At 43.8% G+C, this 15,260-nt stretch overlaps 1 protein-coding gene across 4 annotated transcripts; it reads left to right on the forward strand.

Moving 5' to 3' along the window:
- Nucleotides 1-1,399: 1,399 nt before the first annotated feature.
- Nucleotides 1,400-15,099, forward strand: MYOT (myotilin). 4 transcript variants are annotated; one of them, XM_063349274.1, is made up of 10 exons: nt 1,400-1,599; nt 3,290-3,892; nt 6,027-6,177; nt 8,604-8,705; nt 10,708-10,757; nt 11,332-11,464; nt 12,604-12,811; nt 13,269-13,434; nt 13,948-14,081; nt 14,502-15,099. In XM_063349274.1, exons 2-10 carry the CDS (start codon nt 3,456-3,458, stop codon nt 14,672-14,674), a joined length of 1,554 nt encoding a protein of 517 aa, XP_063205344.1. In that variant the 5' UTR covers nt 1,400-1,599; nt 3,290-3,455; the 3' UTR covers nt 14,675-15,099. The 4 variants fall into 4 exon arrangements, with proteins under 4 accessions (XP_063205344.1, XP_063205347.1, XP_063205345.1 ...); XM_063349277.1 differs by having other exon boundaries at nt 1,407-1,599; nt 3,290-3,325; XM_063349275.1 differs by lacking the exon at nt 3,290-3,892 and having other exon boundaries at nt 1,407-1,599.
- The last annotated feature ends 161 nt before the right edge of the window (nt 15,100-15,260 follow it).

Below are 15,260 nucleotides of genomic sequence, written 5' to 3' on the forward strand. Positions count from 1 at the left end.
TAAAATTGATGCCTTGCAGCCAACTTCAGTTCGGAAACAAGCACAGTGCACCCTCATTGAAGTCGATGGGGAGCCGGGGAGCCTGTCTGAGCACAGGGTCTGACCTTTAACATGCTCACAGCTTCCTACAGGGCAAATGACCATGCTTCAGTTACCTTTTTTTTGGTACTCAACTCTCCCTGTGCAAACTACACGTTTTTATTTTTTACTTGAAAAGCAAATAACCTCGCCAACAACCAGGGACGCACGGCTTTCTCCCTTAATCACTTTCATCACGAGGAATTTAAATAAATTAGCACTCAATTAACACCTGCTATGTAGATTTAGTTCACAACCGGTGGGGTGATGTTTAAATACAAACACTAAATTTGGATTAATGCTTGAAGATCGCTGTGCTGAAGGGCTCACAAGTACAGTAAAGGGAGAGAAGAGGCAACTGAAAGACCCAGACCGAGCTGCGGTACTCACAGAGTTGGGATTTTTTTAAATAATAGTGTGTATTTTAGGCAAGAGTTGACAAAGTATAATTAACATACTTAAAACACTATAATGTTAATGTAAGATGTAATTAAGCACTGAAGCCTTTGATTAAAGGGATACAAATCACCTAATCTGCCAGCAGGATCCGTTGCTGTTCTGGTGAAAACACCATAGTTGCACCTTTTAATCCAAGTAAATATGTATAATAATACACACAGGCAGCAAAATATCGAATAATGTTTTGTCACCGAGTGTATTTTATTTGTGTTATGCAGTTTATGACTCTTCAGACACATCCGTGAGCAATGAATGCCACTGCTCTTGATGAAGGTCGGTACCAGACAGAAGGTGCGGGTACCACCGAGGACGAGGACACGGCGGCCCCGGGGACCGCTCGGGTGTGCTGCCGGGTAGTTTCTTAAACATTTTTGGTCTGGCTTTCACCTATCTGTTGCCTTTAAGTACACAGCCTTAAAAACAGTAACAGTGTTACCACTACAGAGACAGTTAGCTACAGCCAATTAGTAAGTGAATTGAAAAAGGAATTACACAGAGATAACAAAGTGGGATTCAGGGACGTGCAAGCACATTGCAGCAGTCCTTCCTCTCTGGTCCCTGACGGCTGTTATGGGCAAAAAAACCTGGACTTCTTCAATTCTTTCCCTTCTCCGGGTGAACGCGGGGACGGAGCAGGGGAGGCGAGCGACAGCGCTGAGCCTCAGCCGCTCCACCGCCGGGCGGGGAGAGCCGGAGCCGGGCATCGCTCCCGCGGCCGGGGATGGAGCCGGCCGGGGCTCGGGGGAGCCGCGGAGCCCGGCCCCGCAGGCAGGTCCCAGCGCTGGCCAGGCGGGTGATTTGCTGACCGCGGGCACCTGCCCAAAACCCGGGCACCGGCCTTTAAACGCCGTGTCCCCGCCGGTCCGGGGCTGGCGGAGACTCTTATTGTGACAGCGGTGCGGGCAGGACAGGCAGGTCCCGCCGTGTCATCTGCTGGCAGCACATTAAAGCCTCCGGTCTTATAACGCTACGCAGAGGGCTACTATGACAGTCCGGGTCAGTGAATGACGGTCCCTTCCCAAAATACTGGTTAAAGCCCAGGTGACAACTCCTAGGCTGTAGGTAAGGTGCCGTGTTCGGGTTGGGTTTGGTTTTTTTTTTTCCACGTCACTTTTTGACTCGGAAGCTGGTTAGGGAGCTGGCATGAGAAACAGCGGTGCGCTGGGCAATGCTGAGATGAAAAGGTACCTTTAAGGTGCGGTGGTGTCAAAAGTAATGTGAGAGGCAACAAAAATTTAAAAATATATACATATCTATTATAAGATAGAATTATAAATTTAGATACTTTTTTTTTTCCCACCCAAGTCAAGGTGGAATGATTTGAAGAAACTGTAACTTATTTGTGGCTGTGACAAATGAACCTGTGCGTCACAGAATCGTATCATATCTTGTTTAAGTGCAGTATTCTAGAAAATAAAGTAAACGCCGGATTTGCTACATAGCCTGTAGGTAAAATGAATGAATCTGTGCACAGGCAATAATATAAAAATGGTATAAAACCAAGATTCAATGAATTTTCTGCACCAGTGAATGAGAACACAATGTGGACATGCTCCAAAAATCTGAGCCAGCTTCAAATTCCGAGGGCATGACAAGGGGAAAGTTGGGGAATTCTTACTAGAAAACCTCTGTTTACTTACAGTTAATTTACAACTAATATTGATAATTACCTTTAGGAAATGAAAGCTTTGAATCTTTAAAATGAGAGAGATGTCTTTAGTTGATCTCTCCCCACGGGAATTTACGACCTTCGTGGAGCCCTTCTTCGGGCTCTCCGAGGAGAGGAATACAATATACTGTGTATATATAGCAGCGAAACAGCTGATCTCAGTGGGGCAAGATTACAATTTTTTCCAGTACATGTAACTGTGTGGATTTATATTCTCATTTTTTTATTAGTAGCTTTACGTTTATTTTGGGGGGTAATTTTTTTATCCTGGAGCTGAAGTTGCTTGTCAGTTTTAACAAACTCGCTCAGTTTGCTCTAATTAAACTTTCCGCTTTTGTAAATTGATGGAAAGCCCAGATTTAGATATCAAGGACCTGCAAAATAAATGCAGGACCTCTGAGCAGCTCAGCTTGCCTTACTTGATCCTGCAGCTATCTAATTCGGGAAATTATTAGCCCTAACAGCAAATCTCGGGAAATCACTTCAAATGGAGATGCACAGTCCTTGGCATTCGAAAACCAACAGAGAAGAAATCAGGATACTTTGTTTCAAAGGTTTCGTTTTCAGCTTAAAAGAAAGTGGAACCTGTTTCATGCTTCCCTGTGGTGTAAGGAATTTCTTGGCACAAATAGCCAGTTCTCTGAGTAATAATACATTTAGTGTTTTGACAGGGCACAAAATTGCAGGATTCAAAGATCTTTAGTTAAGGTGATATGTGGCAAATTACCTTGCTTAGCAATAGTATCTGTGGTTATCTGTAGACTTACGCAGGTGCTGGGTCGTCTCAATAAATCAATTGCTATTTCTTTTAGAATTTACTGGGCTCTTGCAGATAAGATAGCCGTGGTGAGCACGGCACCTGAGTCGGGTAGGGTGCGTGAGTTGTTACTGTAATCCGAAATGTTCACACAGTTCTGGAATAGTTCTAATCAATCCTAAATCTCTTTATTTTAAGCTCAAGCTTTAACTGTCAGTTGCCTGAACTTCATACTCTTTGGATTGCTAATGACTGCTCAATACACAGTATTTTTGTGATTCAAATCATGATGTACTATTTATTTTATCTGTATTGTCTTCCCTAAGGGAAAATCCACACCAAGAAAGCCTCTATTCTGCAAGGCAAGGGTTCCATTCTATCCAGGATCCCAGCCAAGAAAGCTTTCGTGGCCTACCACCTAGTTTTTACCAGCCACCTATCCAAAGCCAGTTATCACCAACAAAAACCCAGGACAGCCGTGAAACCTCTCCTATGAGTGTCCCTAATTTCCCATCCGTTTCCTCTATGTGCCAACCAACTATGTTTAACTACGAACGTCCAAAACACTTTATCCAGTCTAAGAACGTGTGTCAAGGGCAACAGCAGCCTCCAGGACCCGCAGCCTCTACAGAGTCAAGCAGACAAATCAAACAGTCCTCCATCCTAATACAGCCTCGTAACCCAAGTGGGCAGAAATTCTCCTCCTCGTCATCGCTGAGCTCTTCAATCACGCTCTCCTCGCCTTCCTGTAGTGCCCCTAAGGAATCCACATATCCCGTCACGCCTGCATCTGCTCAGTCTCCTGCTAGCTCATCATCTGGGCAACGGCTTATATCCATGCCTAACCAACCCCCCGCAGCATTCCTGTGCTCAGTGCTACCCTCGCAGCCCGACTATAACAGCCAAACTCCTTCTCCTATGGAACCTCAGTAAGTATATACAGGCTTCTAACCTCCCCTTGCTTTCCTCTGGCCTGGCCTCTCCCGTGCACTGACCATCCCAAATCCAACTGTCTGGTGAAACATCAGCTTGGCTGAAGTCAATGGTACAACTCCCATTGACTTCTGATGTTGGAGGCAGGACTCTGCATGAACGGAGTTAGGAGGCTGAGTGCTTGCCCTTGGTGTCTGTGTGGGAGAGAGGAGCATCCACCAGGAATTAAATTGCACAGTACTCATGGGCTGCTGTGCACGATTTCTGGAGTCAGTTTGGACAGTTTAGTTTCATTTGATGGAAATATCTAATTTAAGGGTATTCAGAACAGAAGATGGACACCCATCTCAAATTAATTTCAACAAATATGGCTTATGAACGGGGAGGCCGGGGGAGAAGGCAGTAGTATTTCCCACATATAAACAAGTTCAAGATTCCTAGTAAGTCTCAACAGTATTTTCAGGTTCCACATCGTGATGGGACTCTATGCCCACCTACAATACAGTTTCCATTAATCATACGTGCTAACAGAAAGGCAGCCACTCGAAAATTTTACCCCTTCAGACTGAAGACTGAATTCTTTCCTGAGTATGTATTATATCATTTTGCCTTTGGGCTGCAATCCAAATATCTCCCAAGGTCAGTGAGATCTCAAAGGGAGCTGCGTCTTGCCTTCTCACCAACTTGTATTCCTGCCAATATTCTCTGGAAGTCCCGGGGGCAACTCAGTGTAGAATACGCAACGAACACTCAACCGAGGATATTGGAAAGGTGATAGGGGCAGGGGGGTCCTGCTGGCTTGGATATAAATTCAGGCATAAGAGTCAGTTTGTATTCAGGAAATCTGAATGTTTCTGGGTATTTTTTGAATCACAGCACTGTGGGAAGCGGGAAGGTAAGACGCAGAGGGCAAGATGGGGCACTCAGGACTGTTTCTTAAAAGTACTGCAGGAACGTGTTGGGGTTAGGTACGTATTTAGAGTAACTGCTGGGTTTTGTGTATGTAGTGTTGGGTAGTATGTTTTCACAGCAAAGGGTTTTGGTGCCTCACTATGCTTTTCATATAAGCTGCTCTTAAATGCAACACCCTGTGAATTGAGGAATTATTTTCCTAATCATGCTACAAATGGGCAAACGGGGACATGAGATGTATTAATCTGTAGGGCAAATTTTTAAAGTTTTTAAGTTATAACTTGGGCAAGTTATTAAATCCACGCAGTGCTGGGAATATGTACCAGAATTATAACCCTTCTACCCTATTCTAATCAGCAGAACAAATTCCCAAGTGACAGAAGGAAGCGGATTTTGAATAGAAATAATTGCTGAATACAAGTGCAGCATACAAGACCCTGCTGCACGTAACGACCAGGGTCAGATCCCGTCAGCACAGAGTGCTGTGACCTCTGGCAGGCCTTCACAACCCATTTTGAGGGATGCTCCTCTTTTCCTAGCACCTTTCAGAGTCAAGCCTACTATCTAACTCCAAGATTTGATTGTGTCTCTTGACTATGGATTACAGGATCAGGCCATGTGGGGGGCTGCAGCAAGGGCTCCTAAAGACCCAGCCTAGCTTGGGGTAAGCTCAGCTATGGAACTTCTCACAGAAATGCTATACGAAGTAACTTTCTGGGGCCAAGAAGAGGACAACTAATAAACTGTTCATACCTAATAGAATAGTTTGTGACCTTGCTGTGGATTTGCAGCACCCAGGGACTTTTTAACAATTGAAATTATAAAGGCATGCAGTTTTTAAGCAGAACTTGCTCCTGGACAGACTCGCATTGCTCAGTGGAGTTAGCGGCTCCACACTGGTGGCCTTACTGCACACATCTGAGTCCAGGCAGGGGCCATTGCAGGATGCAGGGATGCTGAACAGTGACCTACGGCAAGCTGCTGCGAGTGCTGTGGGAGGACACTCAATGGCTTGGCTAGAACATGATGCTTCCCCTTAAGTTTTTGATACTCAATTACACCACCTAGCCTATCTATCTCCCAAATGCTTTACGGGTTCATTGGAACCACGGTTCCTAGGTAGCAGGTTCACATTTTTGTCTGTATTCTGTGAAGCTGTAGCAAACAGTCAAGCAGGCCCACAGGAATAACTTTTGTTTCCTCTTCCTGCATGAGTAGTTACTCACAACCAATGTATAACAAACAAGCTAGCATCAACTCTATGCAGAAGACATCAGAACAAGAAATTCGAGGAACAAAAGAGGCCCTCATTCAGGACTTGGAAAAGAAACTCCGATGCAAAGACAACCTTCTCCAGAATGGCAACCAGGTAAGGGAAACCTGCTGATTAAAGAACCGGTTTGCTCTGACTCTCGGTAGTGCAAGCAGGGATGCAGAGACTAGTTATAGTGCCCCAGAGGCTGGAGCCTCCGAACTAAGCTGAAAGCAGAAGGAAATGCAGGAGCAACACTGCCCAAACACCTTTACTCAACAGATCCCAGCAAGAGTTCTTTGAGCCATTTATGACCAGAATATTCTTTCAGTGTGAGGTGGCTGAATTTTTCTATTAGAAATGTAAAAAAAAAAAAAAAAAATCTTTTCCAACAGTAACCATTTTTAATCATGGCTCGGGGGTGGTGTAAAGGCATGGTTCTGAAAGATTTACATCCAACCTCATTGTTTCCCAACACCTTCTTCATAGTTATTTTTGCTATTAGAATGCAAACAGCTGTACTGGTGGGCCAGGTTCAGCTCAGCCCTTCCCAGTAGAGAAGCAGCACATGCCTTAGTGCCTGATGAAAGCTGGCCTGGTGGCTGTAAGTATGTCTGTAGGCATTCTACTCTGGCAATTGAATGTCTGCCTCTCCTGTGACTTCTGTAAGGGATGTGTTGACTTCTGAAGGCCATTTGATGCAGCAAGATGGCTTTCAGCTGCTCTTGCCTTTCCCTCTTATCCTACCTTCTTGGCCAGCACACAGCATTCAAGCTGTCTTTGAATTTGTGCCACCAAATCAATAAGGCTAGTGTCAGGAGAAAGGTACATGTTTAGAGCTGTGGCACAAACTTGAACTCTCTGCTGGGGATCCTGCTGAACATCACATCCACAGACTACTAGAAACACAAGGAGAATCTCTCAGTTCTCCAGGCACAATTTTACCCTGGCATTCAATGCTGGGGTTAATAAACCACCCCGAGTCACTAGAAACTTGGAGAAGTACCAATATTTGAAAGCTCATTCTAGACACCATCACCACATGTGGTAAACCTCTTTGATTTCTGTTTGTATGAACAACAACAAATCAGATAAATCACAAAGTCCGTCTCCTATAAGGAGGTCTCTTAGTCTCAGTACCTACTTATTTATTCTGCGAAGGGACAAAATGCAATCCCCTTTTCCAAGAAATCCAGGTCTGGGAGAAAAATTTGCTTACCAGTAGGGAAGCACTTTACAGCAAGCTAGAGAGAGTGAGAGGTCTCTAACGTAGGAACCTTCCTGCTGGCTGGAGGCAGACTGGTAAAAGCACAGTGTTTATAGTTTCCATCTTCCTTCCCCTGAAGTAGAAAGAAATTTCTCCATTATCATCAGTGGGAACAGGTTTGTGTCTCATATATAATTTTAAACATTGAAGGAAAAAAACCATATCAGGTCAAATCTGACTTAATGTGTCCCTAACAGGAATCTTCTCACTGCTGTAAGAAAGCTTCCAATTGCAAGCCAGTTTTTCTTCCCATAGGAAGCCAGTCTAAAAATAAGGCTTATGCAATCACCACTCTGTGTCCTCCTCCCCTTGTCCTCCAACATCTGAACCAACTGGCCAATCTCAGCCACACTTGATACAGCCGTAACAACCTCAGGGATATTAAGCTCTCGCAGGTTTTGCAAAAGGTCTCTCTCACTCTTTTCTAAAGAAAAGTCCCACAAGCTTCCCCAAACCCTTACCTACCCAGGAATAATCACATACATGTCCTGTACACAGTAGAAATTCAGTCAGAGCTTGTCCTCACATCACAAAATCCAAACCCAAGGTAAACTTTGTGGGAAGCGAAGTGTCAGGTGTTCTGGTGCTCAGGAGACTAATGTACTCTTCTAAAGTAAGGCCACTGACAGAACTTGAATTTAACTCTGTTCGTATTTATCCCTCTGTCCTGCATCCATATTGTAGGAACATGTTACATGACTGAAACGCATTCTTGCCTCCTCAAGACAGCACCCAGCATTTCATAAGGCAGCAGCTGGGCTGGCATAAACTTCCCTTGTGCTTTCAGGGGCAGTGGTGCTCCTCTCTGGCTGCGTCTGCTTCTGATGTGGCTCTTGCTTTTTTGGGAGTAGGGGCGCTAGCATCCAGCACGCCTCTAGCTCCTGAAGTAAATCCACAGCTGAATGACTTGGGAAGTCTTCCCAGTGCTAACAGAAAGGTACCCTGGGACTTACTCTGGCTTCTGAGATAATGCCATCAGTTACCCATAAATAATCCCGGTGGAGAAAGAGGAGGAGTGTAAGGCCACAGATGGCATGAGAGAGGCTTTGATGAACAGGCAGTTTAATCTTTTATGCATTTCAGTGCTGTATATATTGAGGCTGACTTCAGTAGTCATCACAGACTGCAAACCCTCTGGAACAGAAGTTGTGTTTCTATTCAGCCGCTGCTTTCATTGACAACACCCTGAATTTGTGGCATATTAATGTGCTCTTACAAGCTGACCTGAAATAGTAAATGGACTTCTGACTAGAATTCCTCTCCACTCTGCTTTAAGCGATTAACTTATGAAGAAAGAATGGCTCGCAGGCTGCTCGGACCAGTAAATGCTGCATCTGTGTTGGAAGCACAAAGTGAAGACAACATGCAGAATGCACAGGTAAATGGGGGGGGACCTTTCTCCAGAACAACAGTTTTCTGGTGACTGTGCTGTGACCTGCTTGTACCTGAACAGGGCAGAGAGATGGGGTTTATTTGGTACCAGTGCAAGAGAGGGGAGGGAAGGGGCCAGCTCGCACTGGCAGAGCTCTGTATAGTAGGGATTTGAGGGGTTTTTTGGGGGGGTTGTGGTAGAGGGGGGGAATTTAAGCACCATCCCCTTGCTGGGTCTGATCTGTAGGAATGATGTCTCCAGGGAGGAATTACAACAGCTGCTGCACAGCACGTTACACCATGCTTGTGACAGGCAGGGAGCAGCACAGCCAGGGATACAGGTACTCACTCTCTAACAGCCCAAGTTCAGACTTGGCCAGGACAGCAAGATTTACACCTGTCACTGTTTGGAATAAGTGACATTGACTACAAGAGGTCAGGGCCTTGAAGTGGGATCGGCTAGGTTTTAGCCCCTCCAGGAGCCTGCAATCATTAAGAGAAGGCAAAGCATTTATTTTAGCAGCCCACATACTGACAGACAAGCATCTATTACTACTGGCATTTTCAAAAGCATTTTAGTTGAAGACCAGTTAAAAGGTATCTTTGGCACTTCTGTGATCAAAGTTAGTGGAAATGTCTGTGATGTGGCGCTGGATACCTGCGCAGCCAAAGAAAACATACCTCCTGCTGCATGCATGCAGAGAGCCAGCAGGCTGGCACACACCTTCCAAAGTGCAGTTAGCAAAACTCTTTGCAAAAGACACTTAAGATCACAGCAAGGGAGGAATACGCAATTTGAGCTATTTCTCCCCAACAATCACCTGACAGGCAGGCAAGAAGGGAACATTATGGATGTCGGAGAGCAAGGGAAGCCTCGTCTTTTGTAGAGAACAAGGAAACATTCAGTCAAAACCGGATGACTGACAACTTTTCAGGGTGTGTGAAATGCTGCATAAAAAGGAGTACTGGAAGGAGAGGCTGACTTATGTTTGGGAGATCTTACTCCCATTGTTCAGTCTTATTTTTAAATATTGTAGTCATTGATTCATTCAGCCTCATGATTCCTCAGGAACTTAACTACATAGTCCTTATAATAGAGCATTAGAATTACAAGCTACTCCATCACTACAGCATCCTTTCACAAGACAAGTAATAATTGTACAGAACTAGTGTAAATGAGCAGATAGAAGCAATTGCCTCTTGGACTCGGCATTGAGCTCAGTCCAGCAAGACCCCCATTCATGCAATGCTTCTCCTGAACTGAAGACTGCTTCTGTGCTTGAAGTTTAAACCCAGGCTTAAATATTCCACAGAACTCAGCTATAGAGCACAGAACCAAGCATCGTAATGGCTCAATGCAAACACCCCAGGAATTTCCATGCAGTGTTTCCTCTATCTGACTCCATTGCTAAAATGAGTCACTGGTAATAAACTCTGCTTGCATTTTCCAAACATCCAAGTTCCTAGCAGGCATCAATCCTGGGTACTTTAGCAGATTTACTCATGTGATTGTGGAGCTGTCAGCGAGCTTAGTTGGTGCTGTGATCTAGAAAGAAAAATATTTTCCAGCTCAGCATGTGTCCATTGCTACTGGTACCATATTTAAGTGGGCACAATACAGCGTTCTTGCCAGCGATTCCACTTCTATTCCTGCTATAGCGAAGGACACTCTGTACTTAGCTCTCATTTTAGATACTGCCAGTAGTACTACTCCCCTCTAACAAAGGTTATTGGCTGGCCAAAAGCCTTGTGTGCCAAACAAAAGTGCTGCACCTATCACCTGTGCAGAGTGATGAGACGTTGTGCCATTCTATTAATAGTACTTGTTACTGTCATGGCAAAGCCTAGGGTGAACTCTTGATGCAAGTTCCTTTACCTTTTGTCCCAATGACTTCTGAAGTATTCAGCTTTTAAGCAGCAGACAGTATATGAACTTTAAAATGGCTTCTCATTCAGTTTATAGATAGAACTTTCTAAGTTAACTCACCTCTCCTCTTTCTCTTTCCAAGCACCAGAATGCGGAAAACATCAGGCTGCAGGTTCCTACAACACATGTAAGGTAATGCATAAGCTTGTGCTGCATTGCACTTCAAGATCTTATGTCAAGTGTTTCTAGACAATGTTAGTTTTACTTCCTTATTTATCACTTTTTCTAAAGTAGTAATTACTAAATTCATACACTTCAACTAAAATATTACTATTTGAGGATGGCTGATGATGCCTATGATCTTAATCCGGTCAATTCTAAACATATCACTAGATGTTTAAAGACCCCATGTACCTAGGGCAAATATGCTTCGTATTCTAGAAGACTAATCTCTAGTCAAAGCAAGGTTCAACAATGTAAATGATGACATGTAGCACGATGAAATACAGCCTACATTGCTCTTGTAAATTCTTCTGGATATTAGGCCAAAGATGAAGGTTTCCTATGTTACGCTTCTGGGTTGAACTGAACAACTTGAGCAAGATAGGTGGCTGATTAAAACCCACGCCTTGCAGCTGAAAACCAAACCACAACTGTAGTACTAGACTCCTAAGCATGGTGAGGGACTCTAGCTGCAATTAGTACTTCAATGTCATTTGTGCTATAGTGACTTTTACACAAGTAACTGTTGCTGTCCACTTTTTAGGAGCAGACCGTCCTCAAGAGGAGATGACCGTGGACATGACTCCATCCAGGAAAAGTTTTTTCAGCCACGTTTCACACAAGTGCCCGAAGACGTAATTATTGAGGAGGGGCGATTCTGCAGACTCGACTTCAAAGTAATACCCGCCTTTCACTTTCAGTTCCATTATCTCTGTGGGGTGTGCGGCATGAAGAGAGGTCTCTGAGCTGCGGTGCCTTTGCACTTTAATAAGCCAGAGCACTAATGGCAAATGGTGCAAGGTCTCTCCAGGCAACGTAAACCAAGAAATAGGAGATGCCTAAATATTTCAGCATTTTCCCTTGGAAAACGTAAATGGAATTAGCTTCATAAGAATATGGTTAAAGCTAAATAGTGGTAAATATGGACCACCATAGAACACCTTCTAGACCTCACTGGGAAGAATGAATATTAAGGCCTTGCTGAAAGAAGGCATTTTGGGAGGGAACTTTGTGCTTTGCACTGGGACTTCGCTGACTTCAATGGATACATGCTGGACATACGTCCAGCAAGGCCTGCTTAGGACTAGCCTGCCTTTAGTGAGTCTTCTCTGAGGTAACTGTGCCCTTGCTGGAGCAGACAATCTGGAAAGGAAATGCCCTAATGACAAACAAACAAAATGCCAGAATGGCCTGAAACTGCATGGCAACGGTACCAACCCTAGGGTTAGAACGAACCTGCATCTTCCACACATGCAGCTTCGCTGCAAAGGGGGTTTGCTGATTGTGGTTTGGCTTGTTTTTTCCTAATCGCTTCCAATCTCTTTCCTTAAGTAAACTCTTGACAGACTTAGGCATGACCGTTAGCCATTTTGCTGCAAATTGCTTAACTTCTGAATGTCATGGACAGCCTGGAGCATGTCTGCAGGACAGTTTATTTATATACATTATCAAAACAGTATGGATTGCAACCCTATTGATGGTACTAACTGTGAGATTAAAAGGGTAAGTTCCCCCCCTCTATGAACCCAAAACGAGTATCTTTGGCCTAATCAAAACTACCTTACAAGATGGGAACAACCGGGGCTTGCAGAAACAGCATCCACTGTCTTGTAGCTAAAAGCTCATCTTTCCATGGCACTTCACAAGCCTTACTCTCTGTGCAGCACCACATTAATATTCAAAACTAGGCAAGACTAAAACTTTGCAGTAGGATCATGATTTGATCATCTATTGACATCAAACTCCCTATAGCATTGAAGAGCTTTTATTATCTTAAAAGCTGTTTAACTCTTCACTGCCTTCCTCTCCTTCACAGGTTAGTGGGCTGCCGACTCCAGATGTGATGTGGTATCAGAATGGAAGGATGGTTCACCAAGATCAGTTCCATAAAATGATAGTGTCAGAAAAGGGATTCCATTCATTTATTTTTGAAGCAGTCAAATCATCTGATGCAGGGACATATGAATGTGTGGCTGTCAATCGTGCAGGAGAAGCCTCTTTCGCAGTTAAAGTGGAAGTAATTGGTAAGACTGAGAGCACCGATAATTACTTGGCCACACATGGAAAAATCTGAGCAATCTAATGCCTTCCTCCATGTGTTTGGAATTTAAAATAAGTAAGCAGCAGAGATAGATCTCCAGATACTCAGGCTCAAACAATAACAAACACATTACCTTTTCCAAGACTATTGTAATACATACATCTGGGATGCCATATTTCTTCAAAGCACTTCTAGTGGGATATTTAGATGTAGTGGGATGTCCAGAATTTGGGAGTTATTAATCTCCCAGAATTGATAACATATGTTGATTGGCTCTTGTCCTACACCCTTATGTTCATGGGAATTGCCTGTACACTGAAGAGATGCAGTAAGGAGCATGTGCCCTCCTGAATTTAGCATTCTGAAATTTTAAAAAACAAGCCTGATATTAGCATTCAATACTTAGAGTAACTCCTCCTTATCTTTCCTCTTTAATTTAGCAAAAGAACATCACACGCCTCCAACTTTCATCTTCAAGCCACAAAGCAAAAAGGTTTTTGAAGGAGATACAGCCAGACTGGAATGCCAGATCTCTGCTATTCCAACACCCCGGATTTACTGGAAAAGAAACAACGAAATGGTACAATATAATACAGACCGAATAAGGTATCCTACTAATGAGTTGGCCATTGGTGTGTTAGGAAACAATAACCAGTATTTAAGTCAAATTTGAATTGGCTGGTTTCTAAAAGCAGCAAGCTGGAAAGCTAGATCCATCCCTCGTTGGGATGGTGAACAGGCCCATGTGCTGGACAGGCACAACGCTCAGAATCTTGTTTCGAGGGCACAGAGAGAAAACTGTGACCAGCTGCCACTCTGAATTGTAGCAGCAGTTACAAGGCCCACAGAGAAGCATGGCTTTAGGACTGAAACACGCAATGCATTCATCGTGCTCTGAGGCTATGGGGCTACAGAAGGGCCTTGATGCCACCTGAATGGTATCATGATGGGAACCACTGCTGTCTCGTAACACAAATGCTGTCTAAATAGTTTGCAGTGCCCTGCAAGAATTGTTCTAGGACTTTCTCAGCTCCTCAGCATGTAAACTGACCCTCTGATTTCAATGTCTTCTCTCCCTCTCCCTCCAAGCACTTACACATAAACACCTTCATTTTTCAGCTTGTTACATGACAATACTGGAAGGATTTGCCTCCTGATTAATAATGCAAACAAGAAAGATGCTGGCTGGTACACTGTATCTGCTGTCAACGGAGCAGGTGTGGCCACATGCCATGCCAGGCTGGAGGTTGCCAGTAAGTACCACATTCACAGTGCCACAGCCACAACTGCAGCTGCCACTGGCACTTGTACTCAGAGCAGAACCTCAAGTTTAACCTAAGGAAGCTCAGGCTGCTGGGAGGGTTTCTTTCCAAAGGTACTGATCTAGACAAAAAGTAACTATCCTGGGAAAAACTTTTTTGTTTAGTACCAAGACACTGTGATGTGCACACTGTCTACATCTGCTGTCTGCACTGCTTAAAGACTACAATTTGATTGATACCAAGAATGAGGGTGAATATAAATCTCTGGTGTCTGAGAGATAGGCTTGACTGTTAAATTACTCCTAAGTGTTTACTGATTTATGGTGCAGATAAAAAGCAATTGGGTTGCTGTACCATGGGTCTTTCCACAGCCTGGGAAGACACTGAAAGAAGCTTTTTTCTCTCTTCCAGCACATGCAAACAAGCCAGTCCCAGCCCCAAAGCAGTTGCGGGTTCGACCAACTTTTAGCAAGTATTTGGCACTTAATGGAAGAGGACTGGATGTGAAACAAGCTTTCTCACCGGAAGGAGAGTTTCAGCGTTTGGCTGAGCAGTCTGGACTGTATGAAAGTGATGAACTTTAACTGAAAACGAAGAGGAAAACTCACACCTATAAGAGACACTTACAACATAGATGCAGTTAACTGGTGATTGCTCTAATTAGCAAAATACCTATCTACATATTTTTACTTTGACTCTTGCACATTCAGCTGTTCCCACTTTACCATGTTAGATTTTATTTATATGGTTTGGTGACTATAACCATTTACTGAGTATTGTATTTTAACTATAAAGCCTAAGAAAGCAGGCTAATTAGTTTTTACAAGTGGGGGTGGTTTTAGTTCCACCTGTGCTTGGTTACATGCTAAAGTAGATTGGCTTGTACTGCTTCTCTAATATCACTCTTGATAGTATCAGAAGTCTGTACTGTCTGAATACTAAAATCAAATAGACTAGAGTGTTTTTATGAGAGTAAATTAGAAGCAAATAAAATTTTAAATAACCAACATCAGCTGTGACTCTTCCTTGATCTGTTAATACCAGCTTACAGATGTCTGGCATCAGCTGCAGCCTGGCAAAGATGGATTCTTACCCTACTAAGTCTGACACCGGTCCCCTCCCCTGTCTGCTCGCCGACAGCTATAAACTATTCAGTATAAACCAGATGCT

Source organism: Chroicocephalus ridibundus, chromosome 11, assembly GCF_963924245.1.
Source record: "Chroicocephalus ridibundus chromosome 11, bChrRid1.1, whole genome shotgun sequence".
In the NCBI taxonomy this organism is placed as follows: Eukaryota; Metazoa; Chordata; class Aves; order Charadriiformes; family Laridae; genus Chroicocephalus; species Chroicocephalus ridibundus.